Source organism: Salvelinus sp. IW2-2015, linkage group LG3 (genome assembly GCF_002910315.2).
Source record: "Salvelinus sp. IW2-2015 linkage group LG3, ASM291031v2, whole genome shotgun sequence".
In the NCBI taxonomy this organism is placed as follows: Eukaryota; Metazoa; Chordata; class Actinopteri; order Salmoniformes; family Salmonidae; genus Salvelinus; species Salvelinus sp. IW2-2015.
The window spans coordinates 2,090,932-2,111,545 of NC_036840.1; the positions used below are offsets into that span (position 1 = coordinate 2,090,932).

At 44.0% G+C, this 20,614-nt stretch overlaps 2 protein-coding genes and 3 non-coding genes across 7 annotated transcripts in view; 4 read left to right on the plus strand and 1 right to left on the minus strand.

Moving 5' to 3' along the window:
* The window catches only part of LOC111982232 (muscarinic acetylcholine receptor M2-like), a 452,193-nt gene that overhangs the window by 51,069 nt on the left and 380,510 nt on the right, over positions 1–20,614 (minus strand). The gene's annotated exons all lie outside the window — the stretch shown is intronic.
* Positions 5,436–17,365, plus strand: LOC111982362 (large ribosomal subunit protein uL16-like). Its single transcript, XM_024013925.3, is given in 7 exon segments — positions 5,436–5,575; positions 12,179–12,237; positions 14,787–14,894; positions 15,126–15,190; positions 15,193–15,269; positions 16,175–16,337; positions 17,087–17,365. Coding segments are annotated over 7 exon segments (651 nt in total). The 5' UTR covers positions 5,436–5,552; the 3' UTR covers positions 17,243–17,365.
* Positions 11,671–11,777, plus strand: LOC111956410 (small nucleolar RNA SNORA70). Its single transcript, XR_002876269.1, has one exon. It is a non-coding gene; the product is annotated as a small nucleolar RNA SNORA70 (small nucleolar RNA).
* On the plus strand, positions 12,775–12,907 carry LOC111956403 (small nucleolar RNA SNORA70). Its single transcript, XR_002876268.1, has one exon. It is a non-coding gene; the product is annotated as a small nucleolar RNA SNORA70 (small nucleolar RNA).
* On the plus strand, positions 15,302–15,434 carry LOC111956396 (small nucleolar RNA SNORA70). The gene has a single exon (XR_002876267.1). It is a non-coding gene; the product is annotated as a small nucleolar RNA SNORA70 (small nucleolar RNA).

Sequence of the window (20,614 nt, forward strand, 5' to 3'; positions counted from 1 at the left end):
GATTCTTGTCTCTCTGTTCCTCTATAGTCCTCTCTTCTGTACTGAGTAGATATTTGTCTCTGTTCCTCTATAGTCCTCTCTCTGTACTGAGTAGATATTGTCTCTGTTCCTCCTCTAGTCCTCTCTCTGTACTGAGTAGAATTGTCTCTGTTCCTCTATAGTCTCTCTCTGTACTGAGTAGATATTGTCTCTGTTCCTCCTCTAGTCCTCTCTCTGTACTGAGTAGTATTGTCTCTGTTCCTCTATAGTCCTCTCTCTGTACTGAGTAGATATTGTCTCTGTTCCTCCTCTAGTCCTCTCTCTGTACTGAGTAGGTATTGTCTCTGTTCCTCTATAGTCCTCTCTCTGTACTGAGTAGATATTGTCTCCTGTTCCTCCTCTAGTCCTCTCTCTGTACTGAGTAGATATTGTCTCTGTTCCTCTTAGTCCTCTCTCTGTACTGAGTAGATATTGTCTCTGTTCCTCCTCTAGTCCTCTCTCTGTACTGAGTAGATATTGTCTCTGTTCCTCTATAGTCCTCTCTCTGTACTGAGTAGATATTGTCTCTGTTCCTCCTCTAGTCCTCTCTCTGTACTGAGTAGTATTGGTCTCTGTTCCTCTATAGTCCTCTCTCTGTACTGAGTAGATATTGTCTCTGTTCCCTCCTCTAGTCCTCTCTCTGTACTGAGTAGGTAGTTGTCTTCTGTTCCGTCTATAGTCCTCTCTCTGTACTGAGTAGATATTGTCTCTGTTTATCTACTCAGTACAGAGAGAGGACTATAGAGGAACAGAGACAATACAGGAGCTGCTCTCCTGGTACAATGCCGCCCCCTGCCGGCCACAGTAGGAAACAGCTGGAACCTGGGAGTGTCTAAAAACCCCCATAACTTCCAAATGTAGTTTGCTTCCATTTTTCCTTGATCATTTTCATCTGTCCTACATACTTAAAATGGCGTGTTGGTAAAATAATGTCCAAACGCAGTTGTTGTTGCTAACAGTGTCATCAGACAGTTTGGAGTAGTAGTCCATCTTCTAGCTACAGATTGTACGCCAGATCATGTAATATAACCAAAGATTTTTGGTGTCCATTTCTGGCCATTACAGGAACAGCGTCATAGATTTTTTTCCAACTAACATGTTCTTGCTGATACTTTCTTCCTTCTCGATTTGGTGGGGGAAAAGTATCTTCCAAATGTTAATATTCAGTTGTAGGTGGTTCTACAAAAAAAACACAGACATTTCAGAAAGATATTAAATCCATGTTTTGTATCGAGTCAGATATAGAAGGGCTGGTCATTCAGAATCGAGGTGTGTGTAACTATGGGGCAAAACAGACGGGGTTGGCTTAGATTGATGACAATATGTAAACTCTCATCTTCAATTGTTTATTGAAAACATAAATACATTTGCACAATGAGCTCTCTCAAATACATCCTTGCAGTTGTTGGTAAGCTAGCTATTTTTTATCAGTAAGAACAGAACAGGCCAGGCTCAGGGTTGGAAAATCCATTACAGTGTGTAATGCAGCTTACTTGTATTTTAGACCATCCCAGCAGCTATGTTAGAAATACAACTTAGCTCTGGGCTTCTCTGAGTATGTACTTCGTAGCTTATAGCCTATAGGCTATGGAACATTTCTGGGCTTCTCTGAGTATGTACTTCGTAGCCGTGATGGGGCTATGGATCATTTCTGGGCTTTCTCTGAGTATGTACTTCGTAGCCTATAGCCTGTAGGCTATGGATCATTTCTGGGCTTCTCTGAGTATGTACTTCGTAGCCTATAGGCTATGGATCATTTCTGGGCTCTCTCTGAGTATGTACTTCGTAGCCTGTAGGCTATGGATCATTTCTGGGCTTCTCTGAGTATGTACTTCTAGCCTATAGGCTATGATCATTTCTGGGCTTCTCTGAGTATGTACTTCGTAGCCTATAGCTATAGGCTACGGATCATTTCATTGAGACCACACTAAATATACTATAGTTGCACTTTATATTGCCGCTCAGTGGAGAATCAGAGACGAGGGCCAGCATCGGGCACACATCTATAATATCTATCATCTATAATCATCTACATCTATAATCTATAAACATATTAATCTAATAAGCAACTATTTTAAAACACTGAGAAATATGACATTTCATCAATTACATAACCCTCCCCTTGACTAGATTAAAAAATGAAAACCCCCCTTGACCCCCCTTGACTGAAATTGAAAAAGCATGACCCTCGCCATTTTCCTCCAGGTTCCCATTCTGTTCATTTAGATCTGTCCCTTAAGGTTGTGTTTTAGGCTCCTATGAATATCAGGGACGCTACGAATAATCAGGGATGCTATGGAATATCAGGGATGCTACGAATATCAGGGATGATATGAATATCAGGGTATGCTACGAAATATCAGGGATCGACTACGAATATCAGGGATGATATGAATTCAGGATGCTACGAATATCAGGGATATATTGAATACTCAGGAAGCTATCGAATACAGGGATGCTATGCAATATCAGGCTGTACAATATCAGGGACGCTACGATATCAGGGATGCTACGAATATCAGGGACGCTATACGAATATCAGGGATATATGATATTCAGGGATGCTACGAGTATCAGGGATGATATGAATATCAGGGATGCTACGAGTATCATGGATATATGAGTATCAGGGATGCTAGCGAGTATCAGGGATGCTATGAGTAATAGGGATGCTACGAGTATCAGGGATGCTACGAGTATCAGGGATGCTACGAGTATCAGGGAGCTACGAGTATCAGGGATGAATATGAATATCAGGGACGCTACGAATATCAGGATGATATGATATCAGGGATGATATGAATATCAAGGATGCTACGAATATCAGGGATGCTACGAATATCAGGGATGCTATGAATATCAGGATGCTAATGAATATCAGGGATGCATACGAATAATCAGGGATGCTATGAATATCAGGGATGCATATGAATATCAGGGATGCTATGAATATCAGGGATGCTTAATATCAGGAGATGATATGAATATCAGGGATGATATGAATATCAGGGATGCTACGAGTATCAGGGATGCTACAAGTATTTTTTATTTGATTTATTTCAATTTTTTTTAACCAGGTAGACCAGTTGAGAACAAGTTCTCATTTACAACTGCGACCTGGCCAAGATAAAGCAAAGCAGTGCGACACACACGACACAGATAAACACATGGGATAAACAAACATACAGTCAATAACACAATAGAAAAATCTATATACAGTGTGTGCAAATGAAGTAAGGAGGTAAGGCAATAAATAGGCCAATAGTGGTGAAGTAATTACAATTTAGCAATTTACACTGGAGTGATAGATCTGCAGATGAGGATGTGCAAGTGGAAATACTGGTGTGCATAAGAGCAGAAAAACGAAAACAAATATGGGGATGAGGTAGGGAGTTGGTTGGATGGGCTATTTACAGATGGGCTGTGTACAGCTGCAGCGATCGGTAAGCTGCTCTGACAGCTGACGCTTTAAGTTAGAGATAGTTAGAGATATTAGTCTCCAACTTCAGGGATTTTTGCAATTCGTTCCAGTCATTGAGAGCAGAGAACTGGAAGGAAAGGCGGCCAAAGGAGGTGTTGGCTTTGGGGATGACCCGTGAAATATACCTGCTGGAGCGCGTGCTACGGGTGGGTGTTGTTATCGTGACCAGTGAGCTGAGGTAAGGCGGGGCTTTACCTAGCAAAGACTTATAGATGACCTGGAGCCAGTGGGTTTGGCGACGAATATGTAGCGAGGACCAGCCAACGAGAGCATACAGGTCGCAGTGGTGGGTAGTATAAGAGGCTTTGGTGACAAAACGGATGGCACTCTGATAGACTGCATCCAATTTGATGAGTAGAGTGTTGGCTATTTTGTAAATGACATCACTGAAGTCAAGGATAGGTAGGATAGTCAGTTTTACGAGGGTATGTTTGGCAGCATGAGTGAAGGAGGCTTTGTTGCGAAATAGGAAGCCGATTCTAGATTTCATTTTGGATTGGAGATGTTTGATGTGAGTCTGGAAGGAGAGTTTACAGTCTAGACTCCTAGGTAGTCTGGTATTTGTCGCCCCCCCCCCTGTGAAAATGGGCCATAGCAGCTTCTAAAACGCAAAATATCGCCGGTTTTAGTCTCTGTCGTCACTAACAATTATTTTTTTTTTTTTTAATAACACCACCATCACCAACCCAAACTAATATTATCAACACGTTCAGTTGTGTTCCGTTTTTTCCTCCTCCACTTCCACCACCTCATCTCATCCCAAACTCTGTGATCTTCCTCTCGCACTCCCGTGTTCTTAGTAAAACCAAAGATTTGTATAACTAAGATAGACCAGAGCCCGTCGTTTCCAACGGGAACAAATGAGTCATAGTGGGCAGAACAAGCAAGGAAGCGGGCAAAGCCAAGCACGAGCTAGCGAGATATTATTAGCAAGTTCTAGCATATATTTTCATATTTCTGTGAGGGAACACCTACTTTGTTTAATCGATGAGAAAATTTAGCAGAATATCGGCCAAAATCCATCTTCTCCCACTGCCGGCCACTGGGTTTCTTGTCAATGCTATGTTTGGTATTGAGTGGAAACGCCAAGCGGGTGTTTCACATTTATACATCTGGTGAAATATCTGTGTCATTGTTCTATCTGTGGTAAAACCACAGACAGAAGGGGTAACCCAGACACATCACAGTGGCTATAAAGTTGTAGCATCCCTATAGAACATTTTCTCACCACCAAATATGTTGGTGAGAGGATGTCCAGTCGCAGGTAGTGGGAGAAGATGGAACTTGTTGAAACTGTGTCTGACATTCTGCCCATTTTCTCATTGATGAAACATATGATATCGGTGTTCTGTTCCCAAAACAAGAATCTCTTACGAATACAGTGCACGAAGTTTTAGAGACTTAACGCTTTGCTAAAGTTTAAAAAAAAGTTTTGTTTCGGAGTGCAAGGTCGAATTGAGTTTGTGCACACTCGCACTTCACAGAGGAGGCGATCCTTAACGGAACTATGCAAATAAATGCTATAATGTGCCAATATTTATATTGTATTTGTATTTATTATGGATCCCCACTAGCCGTTTGCAAGGCTTGGCTTTGCCCACCTGGCTTGTTCTGCCGACTATGCTTAATTCGCTCCTACTGTAAACGACAGAGATGAACGATCTTGGGTTAGTTATAAATGTCTTTGGTAAAACTACTCTTCCCAAGATGCTCCACGGTTGGCTAGTTGTTGCGGAGGAAATTTTACAGACAAAATATTCAATAAAACATTTACGATTACTAACCATAATTCACGTGTGATTACAAAAGTCCTTACACAAATCAAAAATAAAAGAGGCATGTTTTTACCATATACTTTCTCCACCCGAACGCACCCATATGACGCAGCGGAAGTCTGTCTAACTTCCTTTCCTCCATTCGGTGAGTACACGGTGACATCGTGGTCTCTGCCGCTCTTCTAAAAAGTATAGAAAATAATGTATTTTTCCATTCTAGGACCCTAGCTACTCTCCATTCGTAATAAGTGTTTGTGTTATTTTAACAGATCGCAGACATGGGTCGCCGGCCAGCCCGATGGTGAGTGTTTTTGTCTCATGGTTTTAGCTCAAATAAAGTCTGACACTGGGTGAAAATACAAAATGGTGGATGTGTCTGCACCATGTGCAGTAATTAGCTAGCTACATTCGCAGGGTTGATGTCAAATTATTTATATGCTGTAACGTCAATTTGTGTGGTTTCATTCAACTAGCTTGCTTGATGCTATGTTACACACTGTTAGCGATGTCTACATCCCTGTCATTCACCTAGCTAACTGTAGCTAATGTAGCTAGCTGGATTAGAAGGGTAACACTGCTAATGGCATTAGGTAGCATAACTAGCCATTGCAACTTGTGGGTAGATCAACATAGTTATTATGGAGTTTATCTGTTATTACATTCGTCTGTGATTATTGGTACACATTACACAGTATAGTGAGGTTTACTGTACAGAATAAAGATACGTGAATGTCTAAACATCCTTAGTATCTCATTTACATACATATTTAGATGATGTTGTGGGTGTAGAGAAAGTCTTGTGTTCCTAGCTCCAACTGTGCAGTAATATCTAACAATACACACATTGAAAAGAATGTAATGTAGAAATAGTTAAAGGAGCTGTGTGTGTGTCCACACTACAGGCAACTTCCTGGTCCTTATCCACTTATCTCTACAGACAGATACAGGAGGAGAGACTGCTTAGACACTATTACACTTGAATGCAATGACCAAGTCGCTCTGGATAAGTGTTTGCTAAGTTACTAAAAATTTAAATTAAATAAAAAATAAAGGCAAGCTGGGATAAAACGTTATGATAGAAATAGAGGGAGGATAGCTTTTATATGAACCTGTCTCCCAGGCCAGTGAGCGCTATCCTGAAGGGTTGTGGTAGATGTGTAGTGTAGATACAGTGATGGATATACAGTGCATTCAGACAGTATTCAGCCCCCTTCACTTTTTCCACATTTTGTTACGCTACAGCCTTATTCTAAAATGGGTTGGGGGGGGGGGATCAACACACAATACCCCATAATGACAAAGAAAATACAGATTTTTTTAAATGAGCAAATTAATGAAAAACAGGTACCTTATATACAAGTATTCGTACCCTTTGCTATGGGACTCGAAATTGAGCTCAGGTGCATCCTGTTTCCTTTGATCATCCTTGAGGTTTCTACATCTTAATTGGAGTCCACTTGTGGTAAATTCAATTGATTGGACATGATTTGTAAAGGCACACCTGTCTATTTAAGGTCCCACAGTTGACAGTGAATGTCAGAGCAAAAACCAAGCCAAGAGGTCGAAGGAATTGTGGCCTCCATCATTCTTAAATGGAAGAAGTTTGGCGCCACCAAGACTTTCTAGAGCTGGCCACGTGGCCAAACTGCAATTGGGGGAGAAGGGCCAATGTTCACTCTGGCAGAGCTCCACAGTTCCTCTGTGTAGATGGGAGAACCATCCAGAAGGACAACCATCTCTGCAGCACTCCACTAATCATGCCTTTATGGTAGTGGCCAGATGGAAGCCACTCCTTAGTAAAAGGAACATGCCAGCCCGCTTGGGGTTTGTCAAAAGGCACCTAAAGGACTCGCAGACAATAAGAAACAAGATTCTCTGATCTGATGAAACCAGGATTGAACTCTTTGGCCTGCATGCAAAGTGTCACGTCTGGAGGAAACCTGGCACCATCCCTACGGTGAAGCATGGTGGTGGCAGAAGCATGCTGGGGGGATGTTTTTAAGCGGCAGTGACTGGGAGACTAGTCAGGATCGAGTCAAAGATGAACGGACCGAGTACAGAGATCCTTGATGAAAACCTGTTCCAGAGTGCTCAGGACCTCAAACTGGGGCAACGGTTCACCTTCCAACAGGACAACGGCCCTAAGCACACAGCCAAGATAACGCAGGAGTGGCTTCGGGACAAGTCTCTGAATGTCCTTCAGTGGCCCAGCCAGAGCCCGGACTTGAACCCGATCGAACATCTCTGGAGAGACCTGAAAATAGCTGTGCAGTAACGCTCCCCATCCAACCTGACAGAGCTTGAGGATCTGCAGAGAAGAATGGGAGAAACTCACCAAATACAGGTGTGCCAAGCTTGTAGAGTCATACCCAAGAAGACTTGAGGCTGTAATTGCTGACAAAGGTGCTTCAACAAACTACTGAGAAGGTTCTGAGTATTTATGTAAATGTCATATTTCAGTTTACATACATTTGTACATTTTTCAACTGTTTTTGCTTTGTCATTGTGAGGGTATTGTGTGTAGATTGGGGGGGAAACTATTTTAGAATAAGGTTGTAACCTAACAGAACGTGGGAAAGTCAAGGGGTCTGAATACTTTCCGAAGGCACTGTATATGTTTGTAAGGAGGGATGGGATGTGTACTATATCCATAATGTCTATCTGAAGAGAACGTAGGATAGAATGGTGTGTGTGTGTATATACACACAGCGATGGTTGAATAGGATGGCATTGACTAGAATGGTGAATATACATATGAAGTGGGTAAAACATGTAAACATTATTATAGTGACCAGTGATTCTATGTACATTGGGCGGCAGCATCTAAGGTGCAGAGTTGAGTAACTGGGTGGTAGCTGGCTAGTAACCGTGACTAAGTTAATGGCAGGGTACTGGGTGGAGGCTGGCTAGTGATGGTTATTTAAGTCTGATGGCCTTGAGATAGAAGCTGTTTTTAGTTGTGGTCACCCCTGCAGCTTATTAAACCAGTGTGGTTCTAGTGTGCAGTGGCTGCCGACTAGGGTTGGGTGATATTACGTATCAGATGATTGACCCCTGTCGTTAATGGTTACTACGTTGTGAAGTGATGGTCAATGTATAGTTTAACTTGACTGGAACCACACAGTAAAGAGCTGAGTGGCGTAGTCCTTTATAGCCTGCATAACCTCTCTCTATAAATGTTAAACAATTTACAGAATGCAAGAGCGTAAAGTAGACTGAGTTGAGATTTTCACCAAAGCAGCCCAAAAGGTTTCCCGGTCCATATAGCTGAAGCCCATTTAATGTTTTTATAGTGGACAATCCAGTCCGTTTTAAAATCCCCATTTTAGTCTTATATCTGTTTCTTCTGAATGACTTCAGTTTTTATGCCTGCTGGCTTACTCCCTCCCTCGGTACTTCATGAACAATGAATTTATCTAACGGCTGAAGTTCAGTTTTGAGTAACCTAAGAACATGGTAGGCCTAAGGCAATCGGGTAGAACAAACAATGGAAACATGGGAAAATCTAAGGAATAGTTTACCACAAACCTTAGTTGAGCAAAGATTCATCTAAAATACGTGATGCCCCCTCCTTGCAGTTGTGAACCAAACGGCCAAAAGCCAAATCCTACTAATTAAAATAGCATATCAAAAGCATTAAAGGAGTGTGTCACTTTTACTACTTAATGTTAGATGTTTCCTCACCTTGAAAGTAGTCTGGTCCAGGAGAAACTAATCAATGGTTCTGTTTTCTTTAAACAGTCACTACAAACTTTAGCCACCACAAGTTATCAATCAAAGTGATGGGGGCATTTTTTTTTTGTTGTCCAAGTTACATCAAACTATATATATGGATATTTCAGGTGATTTGGGCTCTTTAAAAATGTTCACATGTCCATTGTTAGCTTGTGGTGGCTACGGTCAGCGGAAGTTTCTAGTGGCTGTTGAAAGACCTGAACCGTGGATTAGTTTCTCCTGGCCCGTAGACTACTTTCAAGCCGAGGACACATCTCAAATCAAGTTGTAAAATACTCCTTTAAGACAAGTTAAAGTTATGGAGTTTCTTTGTCGCTCAGATGGTAGATAATGGTGCTTGTAACACCAGGGTAGTGGGTTCGATTCCCGGGACCGCCCATATGTAATGTACACTGCTCAAAAAAATAAAGGGAACACTTAAACAACACAATGTAACTCCAAGTCAATCACACTTCTGTGAAATCAAACTGTCCACTTAGGAAGCAACACTGATTGACAATACATTTCACATGCTGTTGTGCAAATGGAATAGACAAAAGGTGGAAATTATAGGCAATTAGCAAGGGAACACCCCCCAAAACAGGAGTGATTCTGCAGGTGGTGACCACAGACCACTTCTCAGTTCCTATGCTTCCTGGCTGATGTTTTGGTCACTTTTGAATGCTGGCGGTGCTCTCACTCTAGTGGTAGCATGAGACGGAGTCTACAACCCACACAAGTGGCTCAGGTAGTGCAGTTCATCCAGGATGGCACATCAATGCGAACTGTGGCAAAAAGGTTCTGTGTCTGTCAGCGTAGTTCCAGAGCATGGAGGCGCTACCAGGAGACAGGCCAGTACATCAGGAGACGTGGAGGAGGCCGTAGGAGGGCAACAGGACCGCAGCAGGACCGCTACCTCCGCCTTTGTGCAAGGAGGTGCACTGCCAGAGCCCTGCAAAATTACCTCCAGCAGGCCACAAATGTGCATGTGTCTGCTCAAACGGTCAGAAACAGACTCCATGAGGGTGGTATGAGGGCCTGACGTCCACAGGTGGGGTTGTGCTTACAGCCCAACACCGTGCAGGACGTTTGGCATTTGCCAGAGAACACCAAGATTGGCAAATTCGCCACTGGCGCCCTGTGCTCTTCACAGATGAAAGCAGGTTCACACTGAGCACATGAGCACATGTGACAGAGTCTGGAGACGCCGTGGAGAACGTTCTGCTGCCTGCAACATCCTGCAGCATGACCGGTTTGGCGATGGGTCAGTCATGGTGTGGGGTGGCATTTCTTTGTGGCCGCACAGCCCTCCATGTGCTTGCCAGAGGTAGCCTGACTGCCATTAGGTACCGAGATGAGATCCTCAGACCCCTTGTGAGACCATATGCTGACACATGCACATTTGTGGCCTGCTGGAGGTCATTTTGCAGGGCTCTGGCAGTGCACCTCCTTGCACTAAGGCGGAGGTAGCGGTCCTGCTGCTGGGTTGTTGCCCTCCTACGGCCTCCTCCACGTCTCCTGATGTACTGGCCTGTCTCCTGGTAGCGCCTCCATGCTCTGGACACTACGCTGACAGACACAGCAAACCTTTTTGCCACAGTTCCTCATTGATGTGCCATCCTGGATGAACTGCACTACCTGAGCCACTTGTGTGGGTTGTAGACTCCGTCTCATGCTACCACTAGAGTGAGAGCACCGCCAGCATTCAAAAGTGACCAAAACATCAGCCAGGAAGCATAGGAACTGAGAAGTGGTCTGTGGTCACCACCTGCAGATTCACTCCTGTTTTGGGGGGTGTCTTGCTAATTGCCTATAATTTCCACCTTTTGTCTATTCCATTTGCACAACAGCAGGTGAAATTTATTGTCAATCAGTGTTGCTTCCTAAGTGGACAGTTTGATTTCACAGAAGTGTGATTGACTTGGAGTTACATTGTGTTGTTTAAGTGTTCCCTTTATTTTTTTGAGCAGTGTATTATACACGCATTAGTCGCTTTGTATAAAATACAGGTATTATTAAATAGTGTTTTAATGTCCTAAAGTTTCAGCTTTCAAATGGGAACAACTGAGTCTGTCTATAGGTGATTCTTTATCACAACTTTATTTTAAAGGACAAACTTTTACAGGCAAGAAGTGAAATAGAGCGACCGATATCAAGATGGAATGAAGTCAAAAGGGAACTTTGAGCTGAGCAAAGCTTACGAAGGAAATGTGTAGAGCCTATTTCCATAGCCTATTGACCGTGTGTATTTAACCTGCCAACACGTTGAAGTCCAGGTCTAATAAGAGGAAGATTAGGCAAATCATTCAATAATTATCCTGTTCTGGGGAGCGTGGAGTTGTCCTCTGCAGCCGGGCCCTTCATGATTTACAACCAATCACAGGGCGCGCAGCCGGGCCCTTCATGATTTACAACCAATCACAGGGCGCGCAGCCGGGCCCTTCATGATTTACAACCAAACACAGGACGCGCAGCCAGTGATGCTATCTTGTGTGTCGACACTTTTCTTGCTGCAGAGAGGAATATGCAACTTTTCTTTTGGTGGCTGAAATATATTGTCATGGTTCCCCTCGTCTCCTGTAGTTGTTTAGCAGCGTTTCTTGCATTTGACCTTTTGGGAGGTTGGCCAGTAGGGGGCGCCGCCTTTGTATATCAATGTTTTATGGGTATTTAATCGCGATTGTACAGAGGTTGACATCGCCCAACCCTTGTAGTGCGGACAGTGACTCTGGTTGTATATGAGGCCAGCTGGGAGGTGCTGGCCCCTTTAAGGGACCTCAGAGGCAACATGCTGACAAGTTAGATTTCCTTTACACACTAATAAATATGGCGGTCTTCGGAGAACCTCTGATCACTCCTACATGGTTAGCATTTTCGTTGAATGTTAAAAGTATCTGACAACCACTTGACCAAGCAGTTACTGTAGCTAGTCTGTTAGCTACGAGCAGTTACTGTAGCTAGTCGGTTAGCTACGAGCAGTTACTGTAGCTAGTCGGTTAGCTACGAGCAGTTACTGTAGCTAGTCGGTTTGCTACGAGCAGTTACTGTAGCTAGTCGGTTAGCTACGAGCAGTTACTGTAGCTAGTCTGTTAGCTACGAGCAGTTACTGTAGCTAGTCGGTTAGCTACGAGCAGTTACTGTAGCTAGTCAGCTGATAATTGTTAGATTTAACCATCTGTCTCTCCATCAGCTACCGCTACTGCAAGAACAAGCCCTACCCCAAATCCCGTTTCTGTCGCGGTGTGCCTGGTAAGTTCTCTCTCCTTTACCTTGAGGTTATTCCCACTCAAACAAGCTCATTTCAGTTGGCCCAGAACAGAGCAGTTAGCCTTCAGTGTACATTTAAGAGCCAATGTCAATTGCATGCTAAATTGTTATTGTGCATCACTAGTCTTTGAGATGTGTTGAAGGCACCGAACTGTTGAAATGGCTCAGCTCAGACACCCATACGTACCCCACAAGACATGCCACCAGGGGTCTCTTCACAATTTAGAACAGAGGCTAGGAAACTCACAGTACTACGTGGAACTCTATTCCTCATCAAGTAAAGCAAGCAGTAAAATTAGATAAAATACTCATACCTCTCAGGACAACACGGGACTGTGAAGACACACTCTAGTAATACACCCGTTGTGTTGTACATTTGTAATGTTTTTTATTTGATGGAGGCTGTTGTGTTTTATGTCGGTGTTTATTCCTGTTTGACCCCGGGAAGAGTAGCTGTTGCATTGGCAGCAGCTAATGGGGAATCTAATAAATACTAAACAGGAACATGCGTGTTCTTACCTGCAGCTTATTAAGCCGACCAGTCCCGCTGCAGTGCGGTTCTGGTGTGCAATGGCTGCAGACAGTGACTCTGTGGTTGTGTATGAGGCCAGCTGGGAGGTGCTGGCCCCTTTAAGGGACCGCTGAGACAACGCTTTACAACTACTGAGGGTGTAGCTAGTTAACTCTTTTGTCTACTTGGTCACTTACAGCTGTAATATGTAACCTTTTTGAGTGACCAGTCCCAATTTCACAGAAGTGACTTATATACTGGACAAAAATGTAAACGCAACTTGTAAATTTGTTGGTCCTGTGTTTTCATGAGCTGAAATAACAGATCCCAGCAACTTTCCAAAAGCACAAATGTATTTCTCTTAATTTTGTGCACAAATTTGTTTACATCCCTGTTAGTGCGTGTTTCTTATTTGCCAAGATAATCCATCCATCTGACAGGCGTGGCATATCAAGAAGCTGATTAAACAGCAGGATCATTACACAGGTGCACCTTGTACTGGGGACAATAAAAGACCGCTTTAAAATGTCACAGATGTCTCAAGTTTTGAGGGAGCGTGCAATTGGCATGCTGACTGCAGGAATGTCAACCATAGCTGTTGCCAGAGAATTTGTACATTTCTGTAAAATGTACATTTCTCTACCATAAGCCGCCTACAACGTAGTTTTAGAAATTGTCAGTACGTCCAACCGGGCCTCAACTGCATACCACGTGTAACCACGCAGGCCCAGGACCCCACAGCCGGCTTCACCTACGTGATCGTCTGAGACCAGCCACCCGGACAGCTGTGGGTTTGCACATCCAAAGAACTTCTGCACAAACGTCTCGGGAAGCTGTGCTCGTTGTCCTCACCAGGGTCTTGACTTGACTGCAGTTCGGCGTCGTAACAGACTTCAGTGGGCAAATGTTCACCTTCGATGGCCACTGGCATGCTGGAGAAGTGTGCTCTTCAGGGATGAATCCCGGTTTCAACTGTACCGGGCAGACGGTGTGTGGGCGAGTGGTTTGCTGATGTCAACGTTGTGAAGAGTTCCTCGCAGTGGGGTTACGGTATGGGCAGGGATAAGCTACGGACAACTAAACACAATTGCATTTTGGTCAAGTGGTTGTCATGTCACAAGGATCCGTACACTATTCCTAGAAGCTGAAAATGTCCCAGTTCTTCCATGGCCTGCATACCTACCAGACATGTCACCCATTAAGCATGTTTGGGATGCTCTGGCTCAATATTTACGACAGTTTGTTCCAGTTCCCGCCAATATCCAGCCACTTTTGACAGCCATTGAAGAGTGGGACAACATTCCACAGGCCACAATCAACAGTCTGATCAACTCTATGTGAAGGAGATGTGTCACCCTGCATGAGGCAAATGGTGGTCACACCAGCTACTGACTGGTTTTCTGATCCACGCCCCTACTTTACATTTTTTGGGGGGGTATCTGTGACGAAGCGATAGACCCAGTCACGTAAAATCCATAAAGGCTGAATGAATGGATTTTAATTGCCTGAATTGTTGCGTTTTATATTTTTAGTGTAGATGTCACTCGTTGAAAGCAGGTATAAGAAGGGGCTGATTTATTTCTATGCCTTTTAAGTTTTTGGGTCTTTTGGTTTTGTACACCAGCTGAAAATACAATATTTTTGGTTCTGTGAAATATATGTCACAACGGTTCAGATGCTACAATGATTCTCTACACCGGGGTTTTCCTAACGTGGTCCTGGGGGCGCGTTTGGGATTATGCCCCTGGCACTACACAGCTGATTCACAAAACAACTCATTAAGCTTTTATTTGCATCCGCTGTGTAGTGCTACGGGGGGGGGGGGGAAGAGACAAAGCGTGGGGCCAGGCCGCGAGTTTGGGAAACCCTGCTCTACTTTAGTTTAGTCACCAAGTGAAATTAGGTGAACTCATAGACTTGTAGCAAACAGGAAATTGAATGATTTCTTGCATAGTGCACCTTTTTTGAAGACATTGAGACCAACATTAACTAGTGTAAACTGTCTCCTGTTTACCTCTAGATCCTAAGATCAGGATCTTTGACCTGGGCAGGAAGAAGGCCAGGGTCGATGAGTTCCCTCTGTGTGGTCACATGGTCTCTGACGAGTACGAGCAGCTGTCCTCTGAAGGTGAGGGGGCGTCTCTGGAGACAGTCAGCTGACACACACACACACACTCATTGACAATGTTACACATGTACTGTCTTCTGAAATGCAAGGTCATATCGCCATCTCGTATTAAATCTACTTTCAATATCTCTAGCTCTTCCCCTCATCCCTCTCCTCTGGAGGCAGCCTGTGTTAACTCTCCCGTCTCTCCTCTGGAGGCAGCCTGTGTTAACTCTCCCGTCTCTCCTCTAGCTCTGGAGGCAGCCCGTATCTGTGCCAACAAGTACATGGTGAAGACTTGCGGAAAGGATGGCTTGCCGCCACCCTCCGGGTCCGCCTGCACCCCTTCCATGTCATCCGTATCAACAAGATGTTGTCCTGCGCCGGGGCTGACAGGTACAGCACACTGTTCTAAATGCCTAGAACACCTGCAGCTTATTAAGCCGACCAGTCCCGCTGCAGTGCGGTTCTGGTGTGCAATGGCTGCAGACAGTGACTCTGTGGTTGTGTATGAGGCCAGCTGGGAGGTGCTGGCCCCTTTAAGGGACCGCTGAGACAATGCTTTACAACTGATGCTGCTGTGTGTCAGACCAGGACTGACTGGGGATTGTAGACCAGGACGCTGGCTAGATACTGCTCTGCCTCTGTCAGCTGGTAATATGGACAAGGTGCTGCTACATGTCCATGACCAGCAAATAGGCCTCTGGTCAACAGTAGTGAACTACGTAGTACAGAGGTCAACAACCTTTTCTGAGTCGAAAAGCAAGTAGGAAACTACCCCTCAGATTTATTTAAAAACTGTTCTGACGGGGGGGGGGGGGTTACTGTTTTAGAAGTCCTCTTGGCAAAATGTTGCTGTTAGCCAATACCTGTTATGGCTGATGCCTCGTTATGCCGTCTGAGCTGCTCAAACATTATGCCATTTTCTGACCTTCGGTCTGTTTGGTTCTTAGTTCTCCCAGATCTTATTTAAAAAGCTTCATTATTTTCTATACTTTATATTTGGTAGGTCTTCATTTTATACTGAAAACATTTTACTATCCTCAAAATTGTGAACAGTGTCTCGGCGTCAAGTGCACCTACTGTCAACGGCACAAGACACACAAAATCAGAGCCTAAATCGTTGGCTCTTCTACCGTTTGGTGGACTAGGGATGTCTTGAAGATCAACCAGTTGGTGATCTTCATTAGAGGGTGCCATTAGACTCATTCCACGTGTCCAAGAACATTAGATGTGTGTCGTCCCATAATTAAATGTGTTCTGTCTGTGTGTCAGTTAAACGTGTTTTGTTGTGTTTCTAGGCTCCAGACAGGGATGCGCGGTGCGTTCGGGAAACCCCTGGGCACCGTGGCCCGTGTTAGAATCGGTCAGGTGATCATGTCTGTCCGCACCAAGGCCAGCAACAAGGAGCACATTATCGAGGCTCTCCGCAGAGCCAAGTTCAAGTTCCCCGGACGCCAGAAGGTAACTCACTCGGACACACAACACACTGGGGGATAACTGATTTAAATGTGATACAAATACATTGAATAACAGATTCACTACAACCGATGAGCCCCCAAAAGTTCTGAACTGTCTGTCCTATATCTGAGAGACGGAAGAAAGATCCGATTTAAAAACAACATATTAAACCTCTTATTTTTGGCACTAAACAGTCTTCACATATACTTCCATAATTATGTTGTACTTCAGGTGAGTCTTGTAGCCTGGGGGTCACAATACAAAACAGCCAACATTGACTCACCTTTCCAGGGGGGTCATCATAGTGTAGCCCAAACTGTTTGGACTCAACAGATACAAGTTGACAGAGCAGCTCTAATGACTTCGGAGAAGTCCAAGACACTTGAGGTTTTAGCGTAAACGGAGAACACCACATTCTCCTTTCCATCCAGGTCATAATAGTTTGTATCCAAACCGTTCATACGTTGGATGTTTTTTGAGGAGTCTGATTTTCAAGGATGTCTCATGGTCTGACAAACAACGCTCTAGCTATGCCACCTTTCACCGCAGATGCGTAAGTGTGACATCGGCGGACGCTGTGTATTGAGACTCGTCCAATGCAAACAGATCTCTAGCTTACTGGCAGAGTTTTATTATGCTAATTCTATTTCTGACTCTGGGGGGGTTTTAAACGTCTACGGTCCACCTTCCTTTACACACTGAGAAACATTACTGTCTGTAGAGGACCTCTGACTCACCTCTCCCTCCCTCAGATCCACATGTCTAAGAAGTATGGCTTCACTAAGTTCAACGCCGTGGACTTTGATCAAATGATGGCTGAAAAGCGTGTGATTCCTGATGGCTGTGGGGTGAAGTACATCCCCTCGACGGGCCCTCTGGCTCGCTGGAAGAAGATTCACGCCATCTAGACACTCGACTACAGACTGACTGGACATGCTTTTAACATCCCATAGGATGTCTGGTCCTCAGCTTCACGGGAGGTCAGACATGGTGAATGAATAGTCAGCCAATAAAGATGAAACTGACCTGGGTCTTATTGTTGTGCCTTTCACTGCTGATTCTGACTTCAGATGAGGGGTTGACTTGGGCAAGGTGAGTAAAGGGGTAGAACTTCATAATGAGCAAATGTATCTTTTACTGAAATATTAACTAGGAACGCCAGTATTGTACATTTAAGTACTGCCGGTGGTGATTTTAGCATGTACATCTTGGGGCGAACTCACCCCCAAAAAAGTTGGGATGTGTGCCAGCAAGCCACTACATTCATTAACATTAATTGCACTATAACCGGGCCTACATAAAGCTGTCCAAACAGCAGAGATATCTTTTCAGCACCATTGAGTGAATCCTTACTGTTATACCTGGTTATCAGTGGAGCAACAGTTCATTCAGCCTCATTTACTGTCTTTTAATAAACATAGCTGACTTACTTAAACAAATGTGGTTTCTATTGAGATGTACAAACTATGGCATAAGGGGACGACGAGTGGATAAGAGGCAACCAGTAATTTCGATTAAGACAATGAGCGAGCGTGGGTAGCTATTTGTTCAACACTAGACAGTGCACTAACAGAATTCAGAACATGGGCCATTCTTAGTTTACTCCCTGTACCCCAAGTCAGAACTGTAGGCTAAAGGGGGGCATATAAGCAGACAATGAAAGCTCTTACACTATTCAAAGATTATTTTCATCTAAAACAGGCTATAGGCTACATGTGCACTGCCAGGTCAGAACTGTGGGCATAGTTATGAGAGGGAAATGGACCAAATTATTAGTGGCCCATGTGCCTCACCCTTACAGCTTACTACACAATATACACTTAGCATTATTTTCTTAGCTACATTATACAGATCTCCCTGGCATATTACATAATTTATGCAGCCGCATACAAAACATTTGTGCAGAATGGTGGGGAAATTGTCATTTTCTGGATTTATAGTGCTTCAAAGACCACTGGGAACTCTGTCAGCACCCAAGGGTGTCAGCACCCAAGGGGCTTGAATTTGAGCTCCCCATAGATTTCGCAATTGGTAGTGTCCCCATGAATGACAGAACTTTGAGCCAATCATGGCGGAAGGAGGACATTACCTCAATGATTATCCTATAGGGTGGCGCACAATCGGTCCAGTGCCGTCCGAGTTTGGCCGGTGTAGGCAGTCATTGTAAATAAGAATTTGTTCTTAACTGACTTGCCTAGTTAAGTAAAGGTTAAATACTTTTTTACATTGTTTGCAAACTGGTATGCGACACGTATTATTGCCAAAATAACATGCAAAACAGGCTAAATAAATGTAGCTCTGCCCTGAATGACGGGTCGCCACTGAGTACTACTATCCAAAATGAGAACTGGCTGTTTTAATTTCTCATGTCACGGCTCTTCTAAAGCGCTCTGAACCAGAGGCTCTGGTTGAAACTTGTTCACATTACCGATAAGCACTTGTTGCGTTGCGCCGGATGTCATGCATTTCAATGGGCACGTCCACAAGAGTGGAAGCGCAACGCCCCCCTGTGGTTGAAATGCAGGACGGACGCCTCATACCATTCGTCTTCAGTCCAGCCAGTCTGTCAAAGAACAGGAAGTTACCAAACCACAGAATATGAAACTTGGCTTGCTATAAAGTTGGAGAAACAAGTAGGTGAGGAAAAAGTGACTGAACAACCTGCTATCACCTGAAACAATATATGTACCCTGTCTTGAATGAAAAGGTCACTTTGCAAGCTCCCAAAATAATTGTGATCTCTGACTAAAGGGCTCCATCTTGCGTTACAAACGCTGCACTTGTCTGTTCAGTAACGGGACAAGACTGAAGACGACACATTGCGTAAGGGCATTATAGACGGGTGGGTTGTTTAGCAACAGACCTGATGGCTTACAGTCAAAGATTAACACGATAAAAAGTAAATGGATCATGTTGTAATTTATTGGGGGAACTCCCTTTATTAATGTGTAAGCCCATAGCTGCCACCCAAATAGGGAAAATTCAGAGATATGTTTTGCTTGTGTAACCGATGTGAAATGGCTAGCTAGTTAGCTAGCGGTGGTGCGCGCTAATAGCGTTTCAATCGGGGACGTCACTCGCGCTGAGACTTTGAAGTAGTTGTTCCCCTTGCTCTGCAAGGGCCGCGGCTTTTGTGGAGCGATGGGTAACGATGCTTTGAGGGTGGCTGGTTCAGCCCAGGTAGGGGCGAGGAGAGGGACGGAAGCTATACTGTTACACTAGAGGTACTTCCTCTCTACTAATGTTGTGGTTATGAGGCCTTCTTACTGAAAGCCTTGTCTTGTCCCTAAGACCGGGTGCACACAACACCACTTCCAACATCCTCTCATTAAACAATCTTTCTTCAAATGTCTTGCCTTGCCAACGTAGTGGCATAGACGGGTGTTTAAACACCAAGATGCTTCACTGAGAATTCTCAATACCACGCTCTCACAAACAATGTGATTAGATTAACATGGCCAGAACGAGCTGTGGCTTCAAGTAGCCTCCAGCGTTTTTAGTCAGACATTCACGCATAGCGAAGTAGCCAATACATAGTAAATACTATTGTCTCCTGCTCCAGAGTCTATACATCCATACTAGTAGTCATGTCTCCTGCTCCAGAGTCTATACATCCATACTAGTAGTAGTCATGTCTCCTGCTCCAGAGTCTATACATCCATACTAGTAGTAGTCATGAATGTATAGACTCTGGAGCATGACTACTACTAGTATGGATGTATAGACTCTGGAGACATGACTACTAACTAGTATGGATGTATAGACTCTGGAGCCATGACTACTACTAGTATGGATGTATAGACTCTGGAGCATGACTACTACTAGTATGGATGTATAGACTCTGGAGCCATGACTCTACTAGTATGATGTATAGACTCGGAGCATGACTACTACTAGTATGGATGTATAGACTCTGGAGCCATGACTACTACTAGTATGGATGTATAGACTCTGGAGCCAGACTGACTACTACTAGTATGGATGTATAGACTCTGGGAGCCATGACTACTACTAGTATGGATGTATAGACTCTGGAGCAGCCATGACTACTACTAGTATGGATGTATAGACTCTGGAGCCATGACTACTACTAGTATGGATGATAAGACTCTGGAGCAATGACTACTACTAGTATGGATGTATAGACTCTGGAGACATGACTACTACTAGTATGAATGTATAGACTCTGAACAGGAGTCATGACTACTACTAGTATGGATGTATAGACTCTGGACAGGAGCCATGACTACTACTAGTATGGATGTATAGACTCTGGAGCC